General features: G+C 35.8%; 2 protein-coding genes across 3 annotated transcripts in view; both read right to left on the bottom strand.

Annotated features, from left to right (window-relative positions):
* ghrhrl (growth hormone releasing hormone receptor, like) overlaps positions 1-12903 on the bottom strand; it is a 45554-nt gene extending 32651 nt beyond the window's left edge. Inside the window, exons 1-2 of the mRNA XM_079850010.1 lie at positions 12834-12903; positions 1750-1858 (exon numbers count right to left, since the gene is read on the bottom strand). Of these exons, the coding sequence (XP_079706136.1) occupies positions 1750-1858; positions 12834-12881 (157 nt within the window). The 5' untranslated portion in view covers positions 12882-12903. The remainder of the gene's footprint in view (positions 1-1749; positions 1859-12833) is intronic.
* A 2370-nt stretch (positions 12904-15273) lies between these two features.
* fyco1a (FYVE and coiled-coil domain autophagy adaptor 1a) overlaps positions 15274-27119 on the bottom strand; it is a 34548-nt gene continuing 22702 nt past the window's right edge. For both annotated transcript variants that reach the window (XM_079849948.1, XM_079849949.1), the window contains exons 13-18: positions 25945-26177; positions 23681-23819; positions 20130-20225; positions 19833-20043; positions 18679-18788; positions 15274-16263 (exon numbers count right to left, since the gene is read on the bottom strand). In XM_079849948.1, coding sequence (XP_079706074.1) covers positions 16194-16263; positions 18679-18788; positions 19833-20043; positions 20130-20225; positions 23681-23819; positions 25945-26177 — 859 coding nt within the window. In that variant the 3' untranslated portion in view covers positions 15274-16193. The remainder of the gene's footprint in view (positions 16264-18678; positions 18789-19832; positions 20044-20129; positions 20226-23680; positions 23820-25944; positions 26178-27119) is intronic.

Raw genomic sequence — 27119 nt, 5'->3', positions numbered from 1 at the left:
TTAAATGAATAAATATTATTATTCAGCAATGATGCATTAAATTGATCAAAAGTTAAAAATGTTACAAAAGATTATATTTTAAATAAATGCTTTTCTTTTGAACTTTCTATTCATCAAAGAATCCAGAAAAATATATATATCACATTTTCCACAAAAATATGAAGCAGCACAACTGTTTGTTTTTTTTTTGGGGGGGGGGGGGGGGGGGGGTTCAGAATTTTTTTTTTTTTTTTTTGAGTATCAAATCAGCATATTAGAATGATTTCTGAAGGAGTAATGATGCTGAAAATTCAGCTTTGATCACAGGAATAAATTATATTTTACAATATATTCAAATAGTAAACATATATTTCCCAATATTACTGTTTTTACTGTATTATTTTTATGATGGTTGGGTGTCGTTTGAATTTTAGTAATTCAGATTCTGCTTATCGATTCCGATTCTTATTGATTACCAGTTTCGATTTCAATAGTCAAAGATTTAGATATCAAACATTTTGATACATTTTTGCAAAACATTTAGTTGCAGCTGAATACCACGAACAAAAATCAGCAGCCTTAAGAACAACTAACTAATAAACTAGACATAAATTTCAAACATTATTAAAGACAAGTATACACTCAGTAATTAAATAAGAACAAACAAGCAAATTAGCAATAGCACAAAAAAAAAAATACAACTGAACAATGCTCAGAAATTGAAATCAAGAGTAAAACAACACTGCATAGTTTTCTTTTTATAAATAAAATATAGATTAATCTTTTTTAAAGTAACAAAAGTTATTCAGTCAAGATCAGTGAGTGATTTTCTTTTATTAACAGTAATGACACAGACGGCAGCAGGTTTATTAGGCTACTGTCACTTTAAGACTTAATGCACAGGTCACATGCATAATGTTGTTACACATGCGTTTTCTTTCTCAACTGTTTACATTCAATTAAGACATAACCGACTGTGTTTACGAGGATATTTTGACATAATTTTGTGTGTGTTTGTCCGTTCAAGTGCAAGAAGACGTATACGAGAACTCAATCAGGTATTCGGGCACTATATGAGAGGCGGCTTTTTGTGCGCATCTTCATTCGCTTGAATGGTTTAAAAACCACAATAAAAAGTGCACACAGGATTTAATAAGCGGAATCAAGATCTTAATTTTATAACATGTATTCGATTCCTGACCTTAAGTATCCGATTCCAGAATTGGAATTGATTTTCGATTCCCAACCCTAATTATTGATTTTAAAAAAAGCAGCGTTGGTGAGCAGAAGAGACTTCTTTCAAAATCATTAATAGCCTAAGGCCCGGTTTCACAGACAGGGTTTAGATTAAGCCAGGATTAGGCCTTAGTTCAATTAGGACATTTAAGTAGCTTTTATAAACGTGCCTTAGAAAAAAACATTGCTGATGTGCATCTTGAGACTCCTTCAGTTAAAACAGCATTTTAGTCAAATTCTGTGAAACCGGTGAAACCAAATTCATAATCTTACCAACGGTAGTATTGCTCATATGATTTAGTCTTGAATACATCTGAGTCGAGTTCATATTGAGATCTCGGACTTTTGATTGCAGACTTTGGTTTTGAGACTCGCACATGAGTACTAGGATCTTTTTCTGAAGAGAAATATCTGATGCAGGATGCCCAGGTCTCAGCTTGATCTCAATGTAATCTCAGTGTTTAGCATGCCTCTCATGTCCTGTGGACGACAAACCCCTTCAACATCCCATCAGGAGCTTCGGTTTATAACTACCTGAGGAGCTGCTGAGGTTCCCATGCTCTGTGATCTCTCGCAGACACCGCTGTTCATCTCTTGCCAACTGAAAAATATATTCACACTCAGGATGCAAACTACACAACACCTGCAGAGAGAGAGAACATTTAATGAGTCAGTGATGCATAGAAATGTAGGTCTCATTTATAACACAACTCATACATTTTTCAGACACAAAAATTACAATCAATTGTGGATGCTGTCCTGACCCACTTTACAGACAGAGAGAGCATGTGCATATGTGTGCATGCTCAAATAGAAGGAGAAATGTCATACTAATACCATTACAGAAAAACATGACTTCAGATTGCATTAGCACAAAGGTGACATTTCTTCTTTTTCAATGGACAGTAATTATGCCATATTGTGGCTATTGAAAACTGATTAAGAATTCATTGCCATTTTAAAAATATACTGCGTTTCATTTCAACTCTGTGTTTCTTCTGGCTGTTAATGAAGTAGCAGTTGTCAAGAACCATTCCAACATATGTATGCACACAAATATGTATATATGCATGCAAGAGCATTTAAAATGTTAATTATGTGCATGTAATCAAAGCGCTGTTCAGAGTGATTGTCTCTGATCAAACACTTTAGTCTGACTGCGTCTCTGCTGTTTAAGAGTCAAGAAATTATTATGAGCTGAAGCAGCTTTTGAATGCAATGCAATCAAAGTCCCATGGGTTATTCTCTGGAAACACTTCCTAATACTCAGGGACATTTTTATTATTGTTCAAAATGTAAAAAAAAAAAAAAAAAAAAAAAAAAGGATCAAATTAACAGGACCAGATATTACAGAACCAGCATATGGACATACCCCGAATATTCATATTATTATTTAGCAAATGTAGGTGTTTATGATATTTTCAATGTCTCTTTCTTAGAATATATAATATCCTAATAGTAAACATGTGGTAAATATACCGTTAATAATTTGGGCTCAGTAAGATTTTTTTATATTTTTGAAAGAAGTCTCTTCTGCTCACCAAGGCTGCATTTATTTGATCAAAAATACATTAAAAACAGTAATATTGTGAAATGTTATAATTTAAAATAACTGTTTTCTATTTTCATATAGTGCCATTTATTCCTGTGATCAAAGCTGAATTTTCAGCATCATTACTCCAGTCTTCAATGTCACATGATCCTTCAGAAATCATTCTAATATGATGGTTTGCTGCTCAAGAAACATTTATTATTATTATAAATATTGAAAACAGTTTTGCTGCTTCATATTTTTGTGGAAACAGTGATGATTTTTTTCAGGATTCTATGATGAATAGAAAGTTAATCCAATAAATCGCAACAAGCTTTGTTACTTTTGATATGAAACGTCTCAGCTTTCAAATTCTGTCAATTTTATTATGAAATTCAAACATTAAATAGCGTTTTGGCACTCTTTAATGTGGCGTGACAGATCACTGTAGCGTCTCAGTTCAAGCAGCGCGTGAACTGACCATCTCTTCCTCTTTACTACTAGTTATATCACCAAATAAACATGTATACATGTTTATACACAATGAACATTAGAAGATGTTGAAAGATCTGTATCATGTCTCATGTAATCAGACAATCAGTGTTTCATCCTCGGAAAGAAAAACTAGAGAGGAGCATTTAGCTAAATATATACACGATTGCATATTCATTGTATTTTAACCTGTTCTTCAATATTTAAAGGAACACGTCGACTTTTTGGGGCTTTAGCTTATTCACCGTATCCCCCAGAGTTAGATAAGTCCATACATACCCTTCTCATCTCCGTGCGTGCCGTAACTCTGTCTGACGCACCCACCGCTAGCCTAGCTTAGCACAAAGACTGGAGGTAAACGGCTCCAGCTAGCATACTGCTCCCAATAAGTGACAAAATAACGCCAACATTTTCCTATTTACATGTTGTGATTTGTATAGTCACAGCGTGTACAAATAACAAGATCACATGAGACACGGCCATCTTCTAACCGTACACATACTGGGAACTATATTCTCAGACGGCGAAGCACTGCTACTTGGGCGGAGTGATTTGCTCGCAGCGCCTGAGAAGCCGTGGTGAGGAGCAGAGAGTTCGCTCAGAGTTGGAGTAAATCACTCCGCAGAAGTAGCAGTGCTTCGCCTTCTGAGAATATAGTTCCCAGTATGTGTTAGTATGTGACTAATGTTTGAATAAATCCATCATGTTTTTATGACAGCCACCCTTTAAATGTAAGTCGACTACAAATCAGTTAAATTTATCCTTTAATATTATAGAAATGTACCAACTGGGATTCACTGTATAGTTTAAAGCATTAGTTGAGAGAGATTGTTTTCCTTTAGAATATTTTCCATGTACTGTACATAGCCCAATTAATCAATATCAAATCGGAATTTAATTGAATCACAAAATAGTGAATCAAAATCGAATGGTAAAATTTGTGTCAGTACCCAGCTCTAATAAAAGGCTATAGCACACAAATGGCATTCATTTCCCGAGAATTACTCCCATATCCTTCACTTTGATATGTTTTTTCGCCAATAATGTTTTGAAAAGTTAAAAAAGAGAAGAGAAGAGTTCAAATAAGTTCAGCAATATGCTTCTTCACAGTGTATGTGTACGTGCTCGAGTCAGTCTTTTAAGGTAAATATAATCTCCAAAGCAGTCACGTCTCTCTGCTACTAGGGGGAGCTTTCACCGAATGAAAAATACAGGTCAGAGCTGAGTCAAGGTTTTGTTCATTAAAAGATCTTCAAAAACACTGAGCCATAAGCAAGTCTAAGAGAAGGCCGGCTCTGTGTGATGCTCTAGTCTCATATAGCAGCTCTATCTCGCAGTAACCATCTCATATGTACTAGTTCTTCTCTCCGTTTATCTCTCTCTATCTATTTCTTTTAAATCATCCAAGTCTTAGAGACGCACAAAAGAGTTTTGCCGGCTGATATTATCACTTGTCATTTTCAGTGTCTATAAAGCACAGTTGGACAACAGAAGAGGAGATGGACTAAAAAGAAGAAATATTGAGCTAACACAAACTAACAATGAATATACTATTTTTACAGTGTTGGGTGTAATTCATTACTAAGTAATTAATTACTGTAATAATTTATGCTTTTCCCTTGAAAACGTAAAGTAAGGGATTACTCTATGTAATTTACAGTTACTTCTGATGTAATTGCATTAAATACTGTATAGAGTCTAGACTATAAAACAATTCTATATAAAACAATAGTGGATTCAGCATTTAACTTCTAATGTTAAAATGTATGTTTTTATTTGAACCTTCTCCCTTTAAATACTTTGGTCAGTTCAAGAATAAGTTATGCTATTTTACATTATTTATTTGACCGAATTAAAAGACAAGTTTCATGTGTATGAACTGCTCATGGTTGGGTTTAGAAAGTTATTAGTAAGAAGTAAGAACATGAATTTTGGAGCAATTTTGAGCGGATTTTGTGCATTGTGACATTATGTTCATTTATTTTAAACAAACAAACAAATAAATAATTTGATAAGTGATGATGCTGAAAATTCAGCGTTGATCACAGGAATAAATTATTTTATTTTTAATTATAAATTTTTTTCAAAATGTTACGTTTTTTACTGTATTTTTAATCAAATAAATGCAGCTTTGGTGAGCATAAAATACTTCTTTCAAAACGTTTGACTGCTAGTGTATTGGTGCGTCTCAAAATATTTGAATATCGTTGAAAAGTTCTTTTTTTTTGTAATTTTTCAAAAAGTAAAACTTTCATATATTCTAGATTCATTAGACTGAAGTAAAATAGATCAAGACTTTTTTTTTTTTTTTGATGATTATGGCTTACAGCTCATGAAACAAAAAATCCAGCATCTCAGATTATTAGAATATTTCATAAGATAAAAATAAAAAACTATACTATAAAATACTATACTTTCCTATCATAATAAAAGGCAAAAAAATATATTCTTTAAACTGATGCAAGTTAAGCTCAATCCATTTAAGCTATTACATCAACACCTCTCATAATGGGAGTGGGGGAACGGATTCCGACAGCTATTATTTTTGCCGTTGGATTCTGTTCCTGTATTTCTGACACACTGAGGTTGTAATATTTATCAAATTGATGCTGTTTAAGATCCATCCACAGAATAGAATAAGCATATTTTAAGCCGGTACATCAACATCTCTCATCATTGGGGTGGGGGAACAGGTTTCAACAGCTGAACTATTTGCCGTCAGATTCTGTTCCCCCTATGTTTCTTACACAATAAGGTTCTAATATATATAAAATTGCTGCAAAGTACTAAACTCAATAGCCTAGTGGTCAGTTCCCTGACAATATTTTTTTTTTAGCTTTGGGCGACCCGAGTTCAAGTCCCGGGTCGTCAAACTTTCTTGATACTATACTTTCATATCATGATAAAAGGCAAAAAAATATATTCTTTAAACTGATGCAAGTTAAGCTCCATCCACACACAGAATAGAATAAGCATATTTTAAGCCAATACATCAACATCTCTCATCATTGGGGTGGGGGAACGGATTCCGAAAGCTGAACTATTTGCCGTTGGATTCTGTTCCCCCTATGTTTCTTACACAATGAGGTTCTAATTTTTATCACATTGCAATGGATTACTAGGTCCAATAGCCAAGTGGTCAGTGCACTGACAATCATTGTTTTTCAGCTTATTGCGACCCGAGTTCAAGTTCCGGGTCGTCAAACTTTCTTGATGCTATACTGTCCTATCATAATAAAAGGCAAAAAAATATATTCTTTAATGCGATCTGTGGCCCTGCTGAGGCGTTATTGAAGCCCATGGTGCACCAAGCTCATCTGTATTGTTGGGCCGGGTGTTTCTCATCTTCCTCTTGATTCTCTATGGGGTTCAGGTCAGGTGAGTTGGCTGGCCAATCAACCACAGTAATATCGTGGCGAGCAAACCAGTCTGTGGAAGTTTTGGCACTGTGGGCAGGTGCTATCCAGCTGGAAAAGGAAATTGGCATCAGCTTGTCAGCAGATGGAAGCATGAAGTTCTCTAATATCTCCTGGTAGACGATTGCGTTGATTTCGGACTTGATTAAGCACAGTGGACCAACACCAGCAAATGACATGGCACCCCAAATCATCACTGACTGTGGAAACTTCGCACTGGACTTCAATCAAGTTGGATTCTGTGCCTCTCCACTCTTCCTCAAGACTCTGGGACGTTGATTTCAAAAATGAAATGACGTGAAAGAGAGCTCAGTTTAGTATTCGGGCACTGTCTGATTTGGGCACACAAAACTTTCCACACAGCGAAATGAGCTCCCTTTCGCGTCATCTTATTAAGGTTTAAACTTTGGTGACGATGAAGCGCTGGCCCATCAATTGTCCCGAGCGCCATTCACGTTTGTTCTAGTTCATGCATTGTTAGGATTCATACAAAAAAAGTGACACAGTTTCATACACTAAGTCTATTTATTGTACTCGCATTTGTTACTAACACTTGGCGAGTGTTCATTTTAGGCCCTGTATATTGTGAACAAGAGAGGCAGTGAAATTGTGAACTAACGAAAATGATTATAAAAATGAAATGAAGCAATTGGTCTTCCAGAGATGACAGCTTTAGAGAGCTGTTGAACGGTGACTTTCCAGCACAAGTTCATTCTGTCCCGCTTTGAACCAAAGTACCAGCACTTAGGATAAAAAAAACCCTTGCAGGAACACTCTTTACAAGGCTGCCCTAAGAACTACAGTACGTCACGGGCTAATAAATCGAATTCTTTTATTCATCTCTTATGATGAAAAACTACAGAGAGCCCTTCAAAACGATTCAAACCAGAGCGAGATTAAATGAAACTCAATCCTTCAAGATCTGAATATTTGTCTTCAAAGAAGCTCAGCCAACCCGTATTAGCCACTGCTAAACAAAAGCATTAACAAAACTGTAAAACAAGTTTGATTTATCTCATCATATATGAAATATCGCTGTAAAGGCTGTGAAATGTCTACTAGCCCCCAAATCTCATGATGCAATGCCATTAAATGAAATAAAACATAATCAATGTAAATCAAAACCTATAGAGGACAGTATTTTTGTAGACTTTTAACCAAAAACCTATAAAAAAAACCCCCATTGAGCTCAGGACGATGTAACCGGAAGTGTAAAATGCGAACTCAAACTACGAAACTACAAAATATGTCACCCCTGCAGCATCGGATAACAACAATGCTGCATAAACTTCTTTCATTGCCAGTTTTTGCCTGAAGAACATCGCTGTCGCCGCCTTCATGATCCAAAAACCCAAATTAAAATATGCAACACCTCTTCAGAATAACCTGCCGTCAGCATCCGCATGTTTCTGAGCTGGCATCTGAACGGCTCTGTTGCTCTGAGTCTCGTAGAAACACTCAATCATTTGAGTCATCTTCTGGGGTGTAAGTTAACATCACCAGATATTTTCTGCTAGTAGAAAGGAAAGGTGATGTATCATTAATGCTTATGAAAGCAGGTCAAGCTGAACTCACTATCCACCCAGCATCACCTCTTTAGTTTCACTAAGCTGCCAAAAGAGCCCAAACTCTCCTCTGATAGCAGTAATCCAGATAGAGCTCTGTAACCATTATACGCTTTACTCTATTTTTAGAAAGTAAGACTAGGAAGATCCCAAAATGCCCTGGACTAGAATTGAGTTTGTTAGACAGGCCTCTCCTGGGTGTTTTTATATGAGTGTTTCTTCGAGTTGTTGCTTCAAGGTTACATTATCCATCGGGAAACCCCACAATTAGGTTACTTGCTATCTGGGTAAATCTCATGAAAACTGTTTGGGTCATATTTCACCTGAAAATCAAAAGAAAAAACAATAAATGGTATTTTATGTTAAGAAAATGAATCCTAATTTTGGACCACTTGTGCATGTTTATATTTATATCAATTATGAAATAATTAATAATCTATTTTAAATATATATATATTATTAATAAATATTAATTGTTATTTTATGTTTGTTTTTTTGTTGTTGTTGTTGTTGTTTTTATGTAGAAATCGTTCTGCTCATGTTTCATAAATAATCTTTCCAGGTTGATTTCTAATATTGTATTATAATTATCAGAATAATAATCAAGCGTAGCGTTAGTTCTGGCAGGTCACGTTAGTCATGCTCTTTATATTTACATAATATACATATCATTCTTTATATTTCAATGCCGATAACCGATACATATATAAATCTAAATCTAAATTTTTATATAATTTTTGAGAGCCTGAAGGAAATAAATAAAATGAAATGTTCTTATCGGGCCGATAACGTTAACGTTAAAAATGAACATACCGGTCGACCTATATATCGTCCATCCCTACAAATTTTATGTTCTTATTATTTGCTTTTGATCTGGAGTGAAATGTGACTGTGTCATTTCTTTATAAGAGTCATTTATCTATTATCATGCTGTTTAAACTGATGGAATTAATGGTTTGAGAGTCAGATTTGCAAAATATGGCAGCTCACGGCTCCGTGTGTCCACGGTTTGCCGTGTGTGTGTGTGTTCACTACTCAGTTCTCCTAATGTGTGTGCACTAACTTGGATGGGTTAAATGCAGAGGACAAATTCCGAGTATGGGTTACCATACGTGGCTTCACATCACGTCACTTCATTTATGCATGACCACAAAATGAATCAAACCTCGATCCATGGTTTTCTTTATAATAACAGAGTGTGAGCAGTGATTTAAGCAGTGCTGACTCTGGGTCTGTAAAATCTTTCTGAGAAAGTGTTGATTTGTAAATATTCAGCCTCTCTTCATGCATAAAGTCTCAAACGCACGTCATTACACAAAAGAAATACCACTACCACCATGTTCCACGGTCATTTACATCTAATATTGGCAGTCGCTAAGCTTGACCCGTACGCTTTGACATGTTCAGAGCAGCAATCGGTTTGATTAGAGTAAAAATGAAAGAGGAGAGCCAGTGCTTTTGTCACTAAAGCTTTTGATTAGACATGAAATAAAAAGAGAGTCCATAATGCATTCATGCCGTTACTAAGACATCACTCACAACTGGATTCAGTAGATTTCAGAGCGGCACGCTGCGGATGTTTGACCCAACATGTTCTTCTGTCCCTGCTTTTATTTCTCCTGCTATTCAAGCATGTGTTTCAAATAAAGCAATTAAATAAATACTATTAGTGGCATTTACTTTCTGTTTATTTCTGTACTTTTGATGCCGAGCTGCTTAACTGTCTAATGTAGACAGCAACAATTCATAGTACATACGTCCATAAGTGCGAAATGTTTTCACCGCACTTGAAGAGATTTTTATATCTTTTGGAAAAAAAAAAAAGTAAGTTATAGTATAGCTTGAAGTTGCTGTGGTTCCTTCTTCAATGTGCACTTCCGTTCAACAGTTTGCGGTTGGTTTTTAAAATAAGTATCTTATGATTAACAAAGCTGCATTTATTTGATAAAAAAATACAGAAAAAACAGTAACGTTGTGAAATATTATTATGATTTAAAATAGCACTTTTCTATTTGAATCTGTTTTAAAATGTAACTTATTCCTGTGATGCAAAGCTTAACCTTTAGCATCATTACTCCAGTTTTCAGTGTCACATGATCCATCAGAAATCATTCTAATATGATGATTTGCTGCTCAAGTAACATTTCATATTACCAAAGTTTAAAATAGTGGTGCTGCTTCATATTTTGATGGAAATCGTGATGCATTTTTTTCAGGATTCTTTGATTAATAAAGATCTCTTCTCTTCTCTGATGATGTGTTTAATGGAGTGAGGGCGGGGCAACCTGTCACTCACATGACATCACAGCAATAGCATACCCTAACCATCCAATCAATTCTCCATGGAGAAAATCAAGCCCCGCCCCACATTTTCTCTTGTTCAAAAGGCCCTTTCACTTGGATATACATCACAATAGAGAAGAAAAGACTAATCGCAACTTCCGTTTCATGCCGAATTCAATCCATCCTCACAGAAAAAAACAATTCCTGACCCTTTCCTCAGTCTTCACCTTGCATTATGAATGCAACAACTAATCTAAAAACGACACGCCAACCGAACCATTGATTCCACTGATGAATTCCAAAGGGCTGAAATGTTAATGTAATTCTGCGAAGAACATGCTTACTCGTATGGGCACTTAGAAACGAACACCTGCTCCATATCAAGCCACCTGTCTCGCTTACACAGAGACCATTATTCTGCTCATCCTCCCTGGAGAACATTAATTTCCATTCTACAGGATAGCACACAGATCCATTTACTGCCCTGTTTCCAAGAAGGGTCCCCCCAAGTTCAGCTGGCAGATGGCACTTTTGCATCCACATTTTCTTCATATAGACGGGTTTCGGTGCAGTTGCCAAGGAAATGGGCACACAAGTGCACAAACAATCACACCAGAGGAAAGTTGAGCGCGCACTTATTTTTGATGCCGAGATCATTTCTCTTCATTCTGAGACAAAATCCTCATACGCCTGCATTTTTACCAGCCACAGGGGACGCAATGGATGGTTTAAAAACTAAAAGTCATTTTGAAACAAGGAGCCAAAATCCCCAACACACAGAAAGATGAGCTGACAACCTTCTTTGAGAGAAAGTTATTAGGTCAAATTAGACACGTGTCCAAATAGGCCTATATCTGTATCTGAAGTCATTTACACTTGCTCTCAGAATCCACATTGACAAAGGAGAATTTAACACACCACAAAAGTGTTTTTTTTTTTTTCTCTTTCTTAGATACAGCGAATTGCACACTCATCTCGACCTCATAGCAACTTTGACATCAGAAGTGTTGCAATTTCTGTTTTCCATCAGTGCTGGAGTTTAGAGTGGCTAAAACACAGAGATGTTGGTGACGGAGGAAGAACATTAGTTGCCAGCGGTGGGAAACAAGGAAGCATATTCTGACCATTATAAGCACCTCAAAAACACACTTAACAATGATCCTTTGCAAGAACTGATTACATCTCCCTACTTCATGTTTGCAAAATAAAATCCAAGTCTTGTTTCTTATTTTTGAGGTGCTGATTCCAAAAATAGTGTCTGTTTTGCTCCAGCACTTCACTTTCTCACAACATATGATGTGCATTTCAGCATTTTTGCTTTCAACAACCATTTGTAAGAAGTCTTGTCTTTTAATTACCAGAATAACAGCCACAAAGGTCAGGTTACAACTCTCTTTTCAATTCTCAGCCGTTTTCCGCATGACATTATTTATGTCTGATTTCAAGGTTAGAATTATAGTCAGTGACAAAACAAAATGCAAACATTACCTTTTCTGCTACATCTGTGGGTGTTTTACTACATCAAAACATTAAATTAATTAGGTTAACTAAAATGTGCAGTATATAATAAAGAGTGTCCTGCACTGGGCCTACAGTAAATAGTACGCGATATAAATGTTATAGCCTACTGTGCAGTATGTAGGCTACCAACGAGACGCTTTATAATTTAACATAGCGCGAGCCTCATGACAGGAGCTCTATTTAATTCACACAAAAAAGTATTATTACTATTTATTAAGATCATATTCTCAAATATATTATAGGCTATATATATATATCCGGCCCTGTATATATAAAATATAATAAAATAAAATATATAAAATGATTGACAGGTAAAAAAAGATTATTTCTTCTTGTCCAGGTATTTTAATTGGCCCCGACTCTTTTTCACGGAGTCTATAGTGAGCCAGATGTGAAAAATCGCCTTTTCCACCTTTAAAGCAACGCCTTAACGTGCAATCATGAATTGAATGCACATTGATTGTAAACACATTCTCGCGGAGCCCAACACAATATTTAGTAAAACAATGCCTAGTTAAGTTAATACAGGAGATCCAGATAAAACACAATAGGCCTACAAGAGCGTGGATTAATTTAATTAGCTTGACTGGACCTCAGACTACACAAATTAATGTCTTTCCTTATAAAGATGCGTCTAACACAAATGTGCAATGTAAAAAAAGTACATATGCAAGCATAAAAAACAATGCAGTGAGTTTTAAATGAAATGCATCCCTTTAGTTGCATGTAGGCTATTATGTGTAGCATTAATATCAACTTCAGCTTTCCTAACAAAGCACATGGTGAATAGATTAGGTTGTGCATACTCACAGTTGTTAGTGATGTAAAGCACAGGATCCCACGAACACACGAACGCATGACTCCAGCCGTGTCCACAGCGCGCGCTGACAGCTGTAGTTGAATCAAATGCTTTATAGACCGGGTCTGACCAATGGGAAGAGAGAGAGAGAGTGAGAGAGGAGAGGAGAGGAGAGGAGAGGAGATGCGTTCATCATTCATTCATAGGACTGCACGGGCGCCGTGAAAACCTTTGCGTCTCTATACTGCAGGGAATTGCAACCAATGCTCTTTTTGCAGCTCAGTTTACTTTCCTCAAACCAGATAAGAATGAACCTGTTTTTGAATTACTGTATTGATATTCCTCAAACACTAGCGTTTGTTCCAAATATCTAAAACTGCTTAATGTGCATGTGCAGACTCAGCTCAAATTTCTTGTGGAGATAATTTCAGTTTTAGTTGCACTACAGCATCCATTTAATCTATGTATTTGTTTAAATGCACTTTTTGAAAACACTTACATGTATTTTTCTGGCAATTAAAGGCACACTATGTAACTTTTGGCCCCGGTTAAAAAACAAAACTATGCATTTTGCAGTTATTTTGGTTGTGCTTTCCCGCAGCGATTTTCCGCGAAAACCATCCCGGCAGGTCTTTCGGGTCTTAAATATACTTAAACTAGGCTTACCATAGTAAATCAGGTTAAGACAAAAACGTGGGAAGAAGGAGTGATGTATTGACTCATTTAAATCTGAACAAAAAAGAAGAAGTGTAGCTTTACAAATGTATTAGTGTACAGTAAGTAGCCTACACTTACATGAGATGAAGTCATATCACTCTTCCAGAAAAAGCTGTTTTATTCTACTTAAAGAAGGTCACCCCCACCTGACAAACAATGTCATGTCAACCACCAAGTTACTAGCAGAAGGATGGGTCACACACACCACACAGTGGCATTCAGTGGTGCTCTGAAATGAGGAGGCAAAGTCCTCCGTTTTTGTTTTTTGTTAATAAAGCAAATGTAAAGTTATTTCCCAGTTACACTTCATGTTGTCACGTGACAGTTTTTTTTTTTTTTTTTTTTTTTTTTTTGTAAATTGAACCTCAGCTGTTCTTTATACCAATTTATTTTAGGATTTCCAGTCATCAAGCTCGGGAAACACAGGTCACAGACATAAAAACGTACCTTTAATTTTCCCAAGCTGATTGCTCACTAAACCTCATCATACTTTCAGCCCATTTCAAATTTAATTTTGATGTGACAAAGCGTGGTATCTAAGTGGCTGAGCTGTTTACTTACTTTTAATTAGACTTCCCATCAGCCATCATTTTGTTCATTCAGAGGTGGGATTTATCGCACAAAACAATCATATCCAATCATATTCAGTCATAGCGTGATGGAGGAACTGCCTCCTCTCACGTGACCTTTCCCCCCATTCATTCTCAATTACCCCCCACTAAACCCAGCACATGCTTTAGGGGGTCTGTTAAAAGTCAATGGGCTCAGGGGAGGCAAGAGAAATGCGGAGTCCCGCTGTAACTTGACCAACTCGTGTCGCTGTGTCGACTGTTACTTTAGAAGAGCGAGTGATTTATATACCTTTTAATGTCACATTTTGTAATATTTGCATTTGCGACTTATTTTTGGAATATGGATTATTTTCCAAACCAATTTTTTGAGGAGGCACTGCCTACCCTTGCCTCCTGAAAGGAAACGCATATAATGCCAGTACAGACGAAACAAGCTCATTTAGTCCAAAGAAAAACTAAAGCCGGTTTATCACCACATGCACACATACGTATATACAAATGCATGTGTCATACAAAAACTTTTGCACTGGTGCTGAACAGATAAAACTTTATTACATTTAAAGGGTTCTGCAAATTGTAAACTTTGCACAGTGATTGCATAGATTCACAAATACCATAATTAAAATCAGTGACATTCATGAATTATTCACAATTTCCTGAACAACGGCTTTTAAAAAGTACTTCAAAATAACCAATTTATTTCAAATACCATTCTTGTAAAAGAACAAGACCCATTAAGAAAATATTTAGAATTGCACATAGTTCAAAAAGGAGCTTGAGATGTAATATAAATATATAAACACATCTTCTTAAAAGCAGCAGTCTATTTAGCTTTGTCACCAGGATAATTATACGTGAACCTTACACCTGAATAAATGTGAGTGTCTTGCATATTCGCTTTCAAAGTCATTTTTAAAAAGCGAGACAGTTCACTGAATGCACATTTAACACCCTTAGTGTTCATATTACTAATGTTTGATGACCTAACAGGATGATGATTCAGAAATGCATATTAGAGTAAACAGAAAGGAGGCCTTAATATTGAACATGTCAAAAACCACGTGAGTATCAGTGAACCAATATAATTAGATTAAAAAACGGACAGCCTTATATTTGCAGATATACTCTGTGCAAGTGCTAAATCAGTACAAAGTATGTGCCGTTTCATTCAATGTATTCTGCAGAGTTGACTAATAAGAAGTGCCATATTTGCATGTACTTGTCTGCATTGTGCATATATAATATTATGGTATTTTTATAGTAGTTAAATAGCTGTCATACAATCTGACCTAGTTGGTGGGGTCTACAAAATGAAGTGAAACTGATATACTTTTAAAGAGCTCTGTCATGACACATCTTATATTATCCAGCTTTGAATAAAAAAAGCATGTTAGCTAGACATATAAGACACTTATTGCTTTTTTCTTCTCCCATACAGTTTCATCCTTATGAAAATCTCATAATGGTTTCAAATTGTTATAAAGAGACTTTCTAAAAAAAATACGACAAAACATTTTTTGTGTACTTGGTAAACTCAAGAGCATATAGTACCATGTATTGGACATCTGTAGTGGAAGTGCTGTGATATCTTTGCAAACAGCAGCCATTTTCGGATACCTCCAAGTCTTATATCCAAAAACAAAAAGGAGAAATTCTCACATTGCATTAATAAGCAGCTAGAAATGAAAATGACTTCTCTGAATTGGCCATTTTTAAAGCTGAATTTTTTAGTTATTGTTATCTTTGCATGTTTATCGATGTGTGCTTCAACTGACGGTATCACTGATGCTTTGAATTCATCTGTAGTGTTTGTAAAATCATTTTAAAATACTGGATGCACAAGTAAAATAAAACACAAAAAAAGATGCATCCCCAGCAAATAATCCTCTTCCAAATGAGTACATGTGCTTTTGAAACCCGCCCATGACACTAAACACAGGTCACAACAGATAACCTCTGTGCTATCAGCGGTAAAACATAAAAACTAATACTATACTAACCCATAAAACTCAAATCAGATAGCCTTGGCACACAGGAACAGGTCTGAAATGATATAAGGATAAAAAATAAAACGCTAACAGTTCAGTCACTTCCATCATAGATGATTGGCTTCTCGATGGTCAGCTGGTAGTTGACCTTTTTGGAGAGAAATCTGTTGAAAAGAAAACAGAGAGGAAACAGCAATTGCTTCACTTCAAACAATAACTAAAGATATCACAAATGAAACAATTAGGTGACAGATATGGAACATCTTCATATGCAGCAACTTGACAAATATTTAATTATAATAGTGTCTGGAATGTTGCTACGCTAATCACACACACACACACACACACACACACACAAAAAAAAACATTAAACAAACTAACTTTTGAACAATAGTGTATATATAGTTGATATTTCTCCCAACTCTTTTATCTTTGATTATTGTTTATACTGAGATTGTTGCAATGCATTCTGCCTTATCTGATACATGCAATGCCTTAGAATTTTGTCCAAATAGCATATCTTAGTAGGCAGCATAATATTACCACCTTTGTGTCAATGGTGTGCCTATGATGCGTTAAAACAAGGTCTAGCGACGCAGCATATATGGGCAGCATGTGAAATGCAGAAAATCGCAAAAATGCATTGCACAGAGGTAAGTAAAATAATCAGTTTGACACTGTAACAAACATCAGCAAAATCATATCAGTTAAAGTCCCCCTGTGGTGAGAATCAAGCTTTTAATGTTGTTTATATGTGGTGTTTTTAATATGCTTTAAGACAAACCATGTGTAAATTCTTAAGTCAACACCATTGCTGAGTATTTTCTCTTTAGAAACTGCAGTGAACCAAAGACAGCCTCAAAAACATAGTTTGAAATCGCTGGTGATTCTGACTTCACAATCAGGTCACCGTGTGATCTCTGAGCTGCTGTGAGTGAGTGGAGGCGGGGCTCATTTGCATATTCATAGAACGACCTATACTAAATGAGGCAAGGGTGTAGAGTCACATTCAAGATATTTTAAGGAAAGGAAAAAAACATAGACTGTAAAAAAAATATGGATGTAGTGTCCGTGACGTCACCCGTTGGTTTCTGAAGAGCATTTTTGAAGTCCAAAGTGGGCGGAGCCGGCCGTCACCATCTTGGTAGCGCGTCACCGCGCGTCACTCCCAGATAACCGAAAATGGGCAAAGAGGCGGGATTAGCCGAGGTGACATGACGGCTAACAGACAGCAGACAAACGGCTAGCAGTGAAATCAGCGGCAATCCACCTGTCACTCAAGTGGCCACGCCCTTAATTATGCAGAACTATAAGGCTTAATATAATTTTAAAGGGGGGGTGAAATGCTATTTCATGCATACTGAGTTTTTTACACTGTTAAAGAGTTGGATTCCCATGCTAAACATGGACAAAGTTTCAAAAATTAAATTGTACGTTTGAAGGAGTATTTCTGTGCCAAAAATTGTCCTTCCGGTTTGTCAAGTTTCGGAAAGTTTTTTTTCGAGTATGGGCATGTGTGACGTCAGATGTAACGGAATTTCCTTATATGGGTCTTAAGGGCACTTCTCCGGTAAGATCGCGAGCGCACGCGCACTCGTAGACCAGAGCAAGAGAGCGAAAGCAGTTCGCCATCAAAGCGCCCTGCTTTTGGGAAGCCAATGTCACCAAAGAAGTGTGTTTTTGGTTGCCAGGGCAAGACAACCCTGCACAGATTCCCAAAGAACCCAGCGTTAAGGCACCAGTGGATGGAGTTTGTTTTTCCTGAGCATAAACGGAGTTGTCTAGACTGTTTGTTCCCTGCATTTCGACGATGATTGTTTTATAAACAAAGCCCAGATCGACGGATTTGCAGATCGTCTAATGCTTAAGGATCGAGCAGTCACAATGATAAAGGTTCGCGGCCGTGCGTTGGAACCGGGACGGTGAGTAAAACTGTTGAACAAATGTCTCTGTGTGTTGTTACTAAATTAGCTCGGCGCGTTAGCACAGCTTTAGCTCCGCCCACACGGCCCGCCTCCAGCCGCTCGGTTTTTTCCGGAAAGACTCAGTACAGCCTATCTTTCTTTTATAAATATAATAAAACTAAAGACTTTTTGGAGATATGAAGGATGCAATACTACTCTATAGGTACTCAAGATTAACAGGAGATTGAGTGAAAATGAGCATTTCACCCCCCCTTTAACGGATTAGTTATGAAAACCCTCACTGTTGTAATGAAGGGCAAAATTAGCTGTATAGACCAAACCCACTTTTTGTACCAGACTGTAAACATATATTTTCTGCTGTAAAGTTGGGCATTTTTACATGGGGAGTCTATGGGATTGACTCTCTTTTGGAGCCTGTCTCTAGCGGCCAGTCGATGAATTGCAGTTTAAGTCACTTCCGTGTTGGATTCAAGAGAGAAACCGGAAGGTTGCCGCTTGGAAAAACACTTAAATGTCATTTTGGTGATCAAAGATGAGTAATAAGGGATACAATTATGGACTACAGGGGGACTTTAAAAGAATAGATTTTTCTGAGAAGCACAAGCTCTGAAAGGTTTCCCGGAGAGTGCAAATGTCACCTGTGTGTTACTGTACCTGGAAAATGAGTTATCAAAGATGAGTGTGTAGACTCCTGGGTTGCGGACTTTGAGTTGTCCCTGTATGGTCTCTTTGTGCGAGTTACAGCGTGTGAGAGGAATCAGAACCTGAACCACAGGAACACAAAGATTTAGCACCGTAGCCTAGAGAGTGCTCCGATTGATCAGGCGCAGATCAATATCGGCCGATAACAGCTTTATACATTTTGATCGGTGGTCTCTATAGAGAATGTGAAGCTGACATCATGCTATGTTGAGGTTTCGGGAGAGTTGTCTTGTATAGACGCCATATTAGAAGGATCTAATATGCCTTTCTGCTTGTGAGTTTAATGCAGTGTTTTGATTTTCTGTTGTGATAGTTAAAAATGATCATTCATGCTGTATTTGTATATATATATATATATATATATATATATATATATAATAAAACAAAAACTAATAAATTACTAAAACTTAATTTAGTTAAAATGAAAACTGAAAATATAAAAAATTAAAGTTAATTCACAATATTAATAAATAATATAACAGTATATAAATAATACTAAAATAACACAGACCGTAAGTTATCGAACAAAAAACAGCTAACTTCCTTCATGCTATTTAATCAGGCAATATTGTTCTCGCAGATTTAATATTGTAATATATATATAATTATTTATCTTACAGAAAAACAATAAACATCTCATTCATGGTGAAATCATCAAGCATGCAGACATAAAATAGAACTAAATCCAACTAAATAATAATAAAAACACCATACTAATTTTAATAAACTATTTAAAAACATAGCCATAAACGACTATATTTAACTAGTATAATAATAAAGGCAATGTACAGCGACTTCTGAGAACACAAATTTTCGTCTTTTCCATTTAAAATGTCCTTCTTTTCCACAGCAGAAAGTCAGAGTAAATAATAACAATAAGAATATTCGAATATTTCTTCTAATTTATTTGTTATTCCCCAACACTAAAAGTGAGGCAATATTAAGAGTTATGATCTGAGCTTTGATAAATCACACACAAAGACGCCTATTACCAAATTGTAATGAGACTCTTTGCTCGTACAACAGCATTTTTTTCACAGCAAGCAACTTTAGTGATGGTGGATCTTTGCATGCTGTTGAAGCGCATGTATGTGTGTGTTTGTTACCTTGGCCTGCTCAATAGGTGTGTCAAGTGTCTCTCTGTACACCACCGTGAAGGAGATACTCTTTGGCTCGGAAGAGAAAACCCAGCTGATGATGGGCCCGTGGTCGCCCACAGTGATGGGAATGGCGCTATAGCAACTGGACTTAACAAAGAGCTCTCGGGAACCATCACCGAATTGAGAAATCTCATCTATATCCAGAGGCACAGAGGTACTACAGAAAGACATGCACGGAATCAACAATAATAATAATAATAATAGTGGAGCAGGATGAGTGTGTGTGTGTGTGTGTGTACTAACGTGAGTTCTCCTGACTTGAGGAGGGTGACTTCTGCATCCTGTACAGTAGAGATCATCTCTTCCTGTTCATCAGGCGTCACATCACTTGATATGCTTCTGTAAAAGACAACAATCACAATAAACCATAAATTGAGGGGACATTTTGTGAAGATTTTTTTGAAGAATGTTCTGATCTTTAGATATGACTTACTTTAATGTACATCTATGGGATATTGTCACCCATTTTATTGTATAAATCATAATCGTATCATCTGAAACGGTGATATTTTACTATGATTGATATACTATTATAGTTTTTGTTAATGTTTTGAATTAGATTTTATTTTTATTTTTTCTGTTTTCACTTAAGTTTTCATTCAATTTTTTTGTCATATTTATTTTTTCAAATGTTTCTATATAGTATTTATTAATTTTCTGGCAGCTATTAAAGTTGTTTATATTTTATTTCAGTTAAAGTATATTTCAAGCAACACAAATGTTTTTAATTAATGGTTTGGTTAACTATAATAACACTGGTCTGAAGCACAAATAGTGCGAAAGTTTTGTTTGTTCAAATCTTTAACCCCAGTTATAAATCTGTCCTGGCAAACAGAATTAAAATAGCTAAATTTGTGTGCTAATTTAAGCTAGAGGCTTATTTATTTAGACATTTTGTAGGCTTTTAAAATCAATCTTAGAGCAACGACAAGCAATTGAGTTCCTTCTTTAGTCTAACCTGTCTAAAACTGCATAATGAAAAATTGAACTATCCTTGATTTTTTTTAAATAACAGTTCACAGTACAATAAAAATCTACTGTCACTTTCAGATCTCAAAACTTCCCAATACAAAAACTAAGCTGCAAAAATGTATAATTTGGAACTTGTGCAGCTGTATTATATAAAATAATACAGATGAATACATTTGAACACATTTACACTAAAGTTCAAAAGTTTGGGGTCGCTTATGTTCACCACGGCTGCATAAAAAATACAGTATAAGACAGTAATATTGTGATATATTATTATAATTTATAATATGTTTTCTATTTTATTACTTTAATAAATTGTTATTTATTCCTGTGATCAAAGCTGAATTTATTCCAGTCTTCAGTGTCACATGATCCTTCAGAAATCATTCTAATATGCTAATTTGATACTCAAGACAGATTTCTGATTATTATCAATGTTGAAAACAGTTGTGCTGCTTCATATTTTGTGCAAACCGTTATAAAAAAACATTTAGGATTCTTTGATGAATATAAGATCAAAATAACAGCATTTATGTGAAACAGAAATCTTTTGTAACATTATAAATGCCTGCACTGTCACTTTTGATCTGACATTTTTGATCATATTTTTGTTTTGATCTTTATATAAATTGGTCACAATCTAACGCAGCATTGCAGAGACTGTTACTGAAGGACCTGCTGAGAACCATTAATCATTTAACATGCGAAAAAGATGTATACATTAAGCTCTTAAATGCACAGCGGAAAAAGAAAAAATGCACGGATTAATGTGCATACATATTCCGAAATGTTTGATGCAAAAAAAAAAAACTTTGATAGACATAGAATAAATGGTAAAAAAATAAATAATAATAAATCACAAACAAAACGTTGTTCCATCAAAACTCTCTCCTTTCCTGGAGAGTGCTTCTGTAATTATGGAAACTCGCTCACCCACAGGAGGCTTTGGGGCTGCTAGTGAAATTATATGCCAGGCAGGTGCTCATCTCAGAGTGACAAATGTTAGAAAATGTACCCAAGATGGAATGAAATGCATAAATTGACAGTCATCATCCCTCTCACAATCAATCTCCCGGCAGGACTTCCTGTCTGTCTGTAACACTTATTTAGGGACGCATCACAGCACAATCTTCTAAACAGAGACCCGGTGATGCAGCCGGGAGAATCTTGATAATTCTGCGACAAATTGGACCATTTGGAGTGTGATTGTGAGTACATGGGAATGTTTTAGCGCATCCATTGTCTCTACTTCGTTTGTGCACACGTCCTATGAACAATTCTGATTCAGATTTCACTTCATGAATGTGGTTCCTTATTGATTCCTTTTAGTAATAGTCCAGTCATTTTAAGCCAAAATGGGGGTCAACCTTGAACAAACTGCAACAGAAGCAAACTCAACTGATTTTGTATCCTCAATATGTCCTGAGTAAGGAAAAAAAAGCCCTGAAGAATCCCATTAGGGGAAAGTTTCGAAAAAGACCCAAATATAGCCTATTCATATGCCTATTTATTCTTTTTCTCACGAGAATAGAGTAAAAATTAATTATTATTGCAGAGATGAGGTTTGGGGCTGGGTCCGTGGGACTATTTCTGGGGATTCACTTTTTATTTTACCTACCTTTTATCTTCTGCATTCTCCTTACCATTGTCTCCTGTTCTTCCCTCAGAAACAGTCCCACGGACCCAGCCCCAAACCCAATCTCTTAAAAATTAATAAAGGCTGGTTTCTAAAGTACTTCTTCCTGCCTCTATGTATTAATGTTCATGGGTAGCCTAAATGGGTTCCATTCAGACCTTAACATTAAGTATTTTACTGTTATGTGTCAACAAGATTCAACAAGACATTTTAGCACATACGTAATTAGATTATGCTCCAGTTGTCCATGTTAACAAACAATTTCAAAAAACTTGTAATACATTTTTTGTTTGTCTTGATGTAAGTAATCAAGTCAGTAATTTTCATGGTGATATCTAAAGGTTAAAATTTTTACCCTATTCATGAGAGAAAAATAATGAATAGGCGTATGAATAGGCTATATTTGGGTCTTTTTCTAAACTTTCCCCTAATGGGATTCTTCAGGGCTTTTTTTTCCTTACTCAGGACATATTATATTGAGGATACAAAATTAGTTGAGCTTGCTTCTGTTGCAATTTGTTCAACCTTTTTTCATAAAATGACTGGACTATAATTGTGAAGTTAAAAGAATAAAAACTTGTCTTGAACTGAAAACGTGCATCTAGCATCACCTCTCACTTTATTGCAATAAGTCTAAAAGCTAAAAGCTTCACATCTTGAGCAGCATTTACCACAAAAGTGTGCTTTCACACAGACTGAAATATTTATGTTGCATAAATGTATTTTTATTTACATTTATTTATTTGGCAGAAGGCAGAAGGAACATCACAAGCACTTTATTATAAGAGCCAACAATATTTGCAGGGTACCATGCCAGGTTTTTTACTATATTATAAAATGTCATTTATCCCTGTGATCAAAGCTGAATTTTCATCATAATTCCTCCAGTCTTCAGTGTCACATGATCCTTCAGAAATCAGCTAATATGATGATTTGCAGCTCAAGAAACATTGATTATTATCAATGTTGAATACTCTGATGAATAGAAAGCATTTGTTTGAAATAGAAACCTTGTGTAACATTATAAATGTCTCTACTGTCACTTTTGATCAATTTAAAGCCTCCTTGGTGAATAAAAGTATGAATTCCTGGGGGAAAAAAATCGGCCCCAAACCTTTGAACGGTAGCGTATTCATTGGTGGTGTTGTCTTCAATTATTTGTGTGATTGTGTGTTTACGATCTTACATGTCTCCAGTTTGCCCTCCTTCTCCTTCTTCCTGTGATCCAGTGGTGGTAGGCGAGTCGGTGTCATAGACCCCGTTCACTTCCTCCTCCGTTATGATGTCAAACACCCCATCATCCGGCCTCTCACCAGGATCTGTAACTGCATGTCAGGACACAGGAAGTTATCAACTTTGACATCAACCCATAAGAAATGTAAAAAGTGAGTAGAAAGACAATTAGCATGAAGCAAAGGTCCTTAAAAACAGACAGGACTTAAAAATAACAACACTTAGATCCATCATATGTTAACAACCTTAAACAACTTAAGTAAAAGTAAAAACGAATAAGTAAAATGACAGACTAAACTAAAAACAAATATTTTTTTAAAAATGACAAAAGAACACAACAAAATGACATAAAAAATATAGAAATAAAAGCTAATTTAAAATATTAATAAGTAGTGTTGTAGTACTCAAGACCAGTCTTCTTGAGACCACTTTTTGAAGGCCTCGGTCTCGTCTTGATCTCGGCCACTTTTGTAGTTGGCCTTGTCTCAGTCTCAGGCTAAGAGGACTCAGGAGTTTATTTCAAGATCAGTCAAGACCACAACTGCGGGAATACGACCTGGACTTGGTTTAGGTAATCTTGACTATTGATAAGTACTATAATAGTATATAAATAATACTAAAATAACACTGTATACACTGAAAAAAATGATTCATTGACTAGTTGAATTTACTAAGAAAAATTATGTTAATTGGTTCCACATAATTCATTTTAGCTACATTTAAACAAATGCATTACGTTGAACTAAGTTCAGCTTAATGCATTTGTTTAAATGTAGCTAAAATCAATTGTGTGGAACCACTTACGATAAAAACATTTAGTAAATTCAATGAATTTACTGAAATCATTGAATTTACAAAAAAAATTATCGTAAGTGGTTCCACACAATTGATTTTAGCTACATTTAAACAAATGCATTAAGCTGAACTTAGTTCAACGTAATGCATTTGTTTAAATGTAGCTAAAATCAATTATGTGGATCCAATTAACATAATTTTTTTTAGTAAACTCAACTAGTCAATGAATCATTTTTTTCAGTGTAGATCTAAATTCAGTGGGTTTTTTTTTTTTTTTTTTTTTTTTTTAAAGTATCATTTCTGAATTGTTTGTAAGTTTCTAAGTTTCGTAAGTTTCTTCATGATTCAAGTGTAAATTACTGATTATGCATTGATGGTAATGTCACATGGCATGTGTTACTTTTCTCAGCGAAGGCCAGGATGGACCAATCACAGTCTGTGATGACTCTATATAATTTGACTTGCATGTCAGGAATCTTAATTTAAACAAATTGCAAATTTTTGTGTAAAAATATCTGCAATACAATAAAAAATCCTGACATTTGGTTTTTGAGCCATCAAGCGCCCCCTTGAAGAAGATAATTTGTGTATGTCATAATGGAAACCTTTATAACAAGCAATATTTGCTATACAATCAATGATAGGACTGCCTGTGAAGACCATTTCATCAGTCAATTACAATGACGCATGTTATACAAAGTGCTCTGTAACAAAATCCTGATCCTTTAGCATTCTACAATGGGCTTCTTGGCAATTCAATTTATTCATAAAGACAATCTTCAGACACAAAAGATGAATGCCAGGCAGAACAATGTATTCAAGCACTTGAAAGTTCTCTCAGTTCATAAATACCACTGTATTCACATACTCAAAATGAAAAACGTTGACAGCACCTTTCTTTTTTAGCCCTTATATGGAGAGATTATAGGAAAGAAAAATGAACTTTTATGCATGCTAAGTAAGTTTTAGGGTGCTCTTAATGGAAAAAAGTTGGCAGAATTTAAAACTCGCTTTAAAAAATAACAACTCAAACCACCTGGGAAGTTCCTACATACAAGACAGACACTACGATATAATAAAGAATAAAATGGCCAATTTTACGCATATTACGCTTTTTTGCTATGAGGAGGCAGAAAGCTTTTTAGCACTAATGCAACACAATGAAGAGCAAAGCATGCAAATTTGGTGTGTTTTTCATACTCTCAAAGGGAATGATGTGAAAAGCGAGTTGATTGCACAAGTCTGTCCTCATGAATCAGCTAAATAAGTAGTGTTTTCTGGCTATTCTTCATCAACAAAATGCATACAAACTAAACTGCACAGTTTTGCAATTTTAGGTTGGCATTCATGTGCAATCAACTCGTGAATACCATCATTCCAACATGACATGAAGGGTGTGTTTTCTGCTGTGTGTATCTGTACCTGTAACTCTTGGTGTGGGTATATAGGGTGGTGGTGGTGGTGGTGATTGACCGGCAGCGTTTGTTTGGGGTGGTGGTTGGTTTTCTGAAGAGCTGTTGAGTTCAGCCTTCGTAAATCTTTCCACCACGGCGCCGTGCTGCGTGTAGCACTCTCGACAGCAGCGCTCCTTCTTTGCGTTTTTTGTCATTACGTAATTGTTGCTGCAGTAGTAACAGAAGATACGGCCACACAACCTGCCAGGAAACACAGAATAACCATAAGGCCAAATTTTCGGAAACACAAAAAAACATGCAATATTTTTAAACCAAACAAAGCACCATTTATAATGTTCTTTATATTGAGTGAAATACTTCAGTGTATTCACATTCGGTTCTCTTGGTTCTTTTTCTTCAAAAAAATAAATTCATACATTTAGTCCTGATTCGCTTTTGATTTTTAAGACCAAGCCTAAAGATACAAAATAAAAAAAACAGCTATTATGACATATTTAAAACAATGCTGTGTGCTGGATAAATGCGCTCACTTTATGTGAGTACATATGATGGTACTGTATATGATGGAGCTGAAAACTTGTGAATAAAAATTATAAAATGTATAAAGAGTCAAAACAGTGGCAGGAATCCCTCCATCACACACACAAACGAAGATCTTCTGCAAGGAAATGCCATTTCCTACACCTGTACTGAACTGTAATGGGCAATGTAGCTCCTATGTTAAGAAAAAAACAGGTGTGCTTGAGCATTCTGCATTCCTTTTTAGGGTCGCATCCCGTGACATCACATCCTGTTTTTGGTTCGTTTAGATGTCTTTGGTCCATGTAGCGTTCATATTTCAGTCGAACCGTGCCAGAGTTCATTAGGAAGCGAACAGAGACTCATCTTTTTCCGCTCTCGGTCCGCTTGTTTGGTTCACACCAGGGTTCAGATGGCAGCGTTCACACTTATTCAAATGAACCACACTAACAGAGCAATAGCACCAGGGTTCGCTTTAATCGAACCAAACCTGACAAGTGTGAACACTCCCTAAGTGACTAATTCGTTAAGGCACCAAACATTTTTTGTTGAGTTTGTTGCAAAAAAAACTGTTGTCAGATAATTCAACAGGTCTTAAAATATCATAAAAATTTAATATAATCAAAAGTCCTGAAAACAGAGCACTATTTAATGTACCCCAAA

The sequence above is a fragment of the Squalius cephalus genome (genome assembly GCF_949319135.1).
Source record: "Squalius cephalus genome assembly, chromosome: 18".
Taxonomy (NCBI): domain Eukaryota; kingdom Metazoa; phylum Chordata; class Actinopteri; order Cypriniformes; family Leuciscidae; genus Squalius; species Squalius cephalus.
The sequence above is the reverse complement of the archived record's forward strand: the minus strand, read 5'-3'. Positions and strand labels throughout refer to the sequence as shown.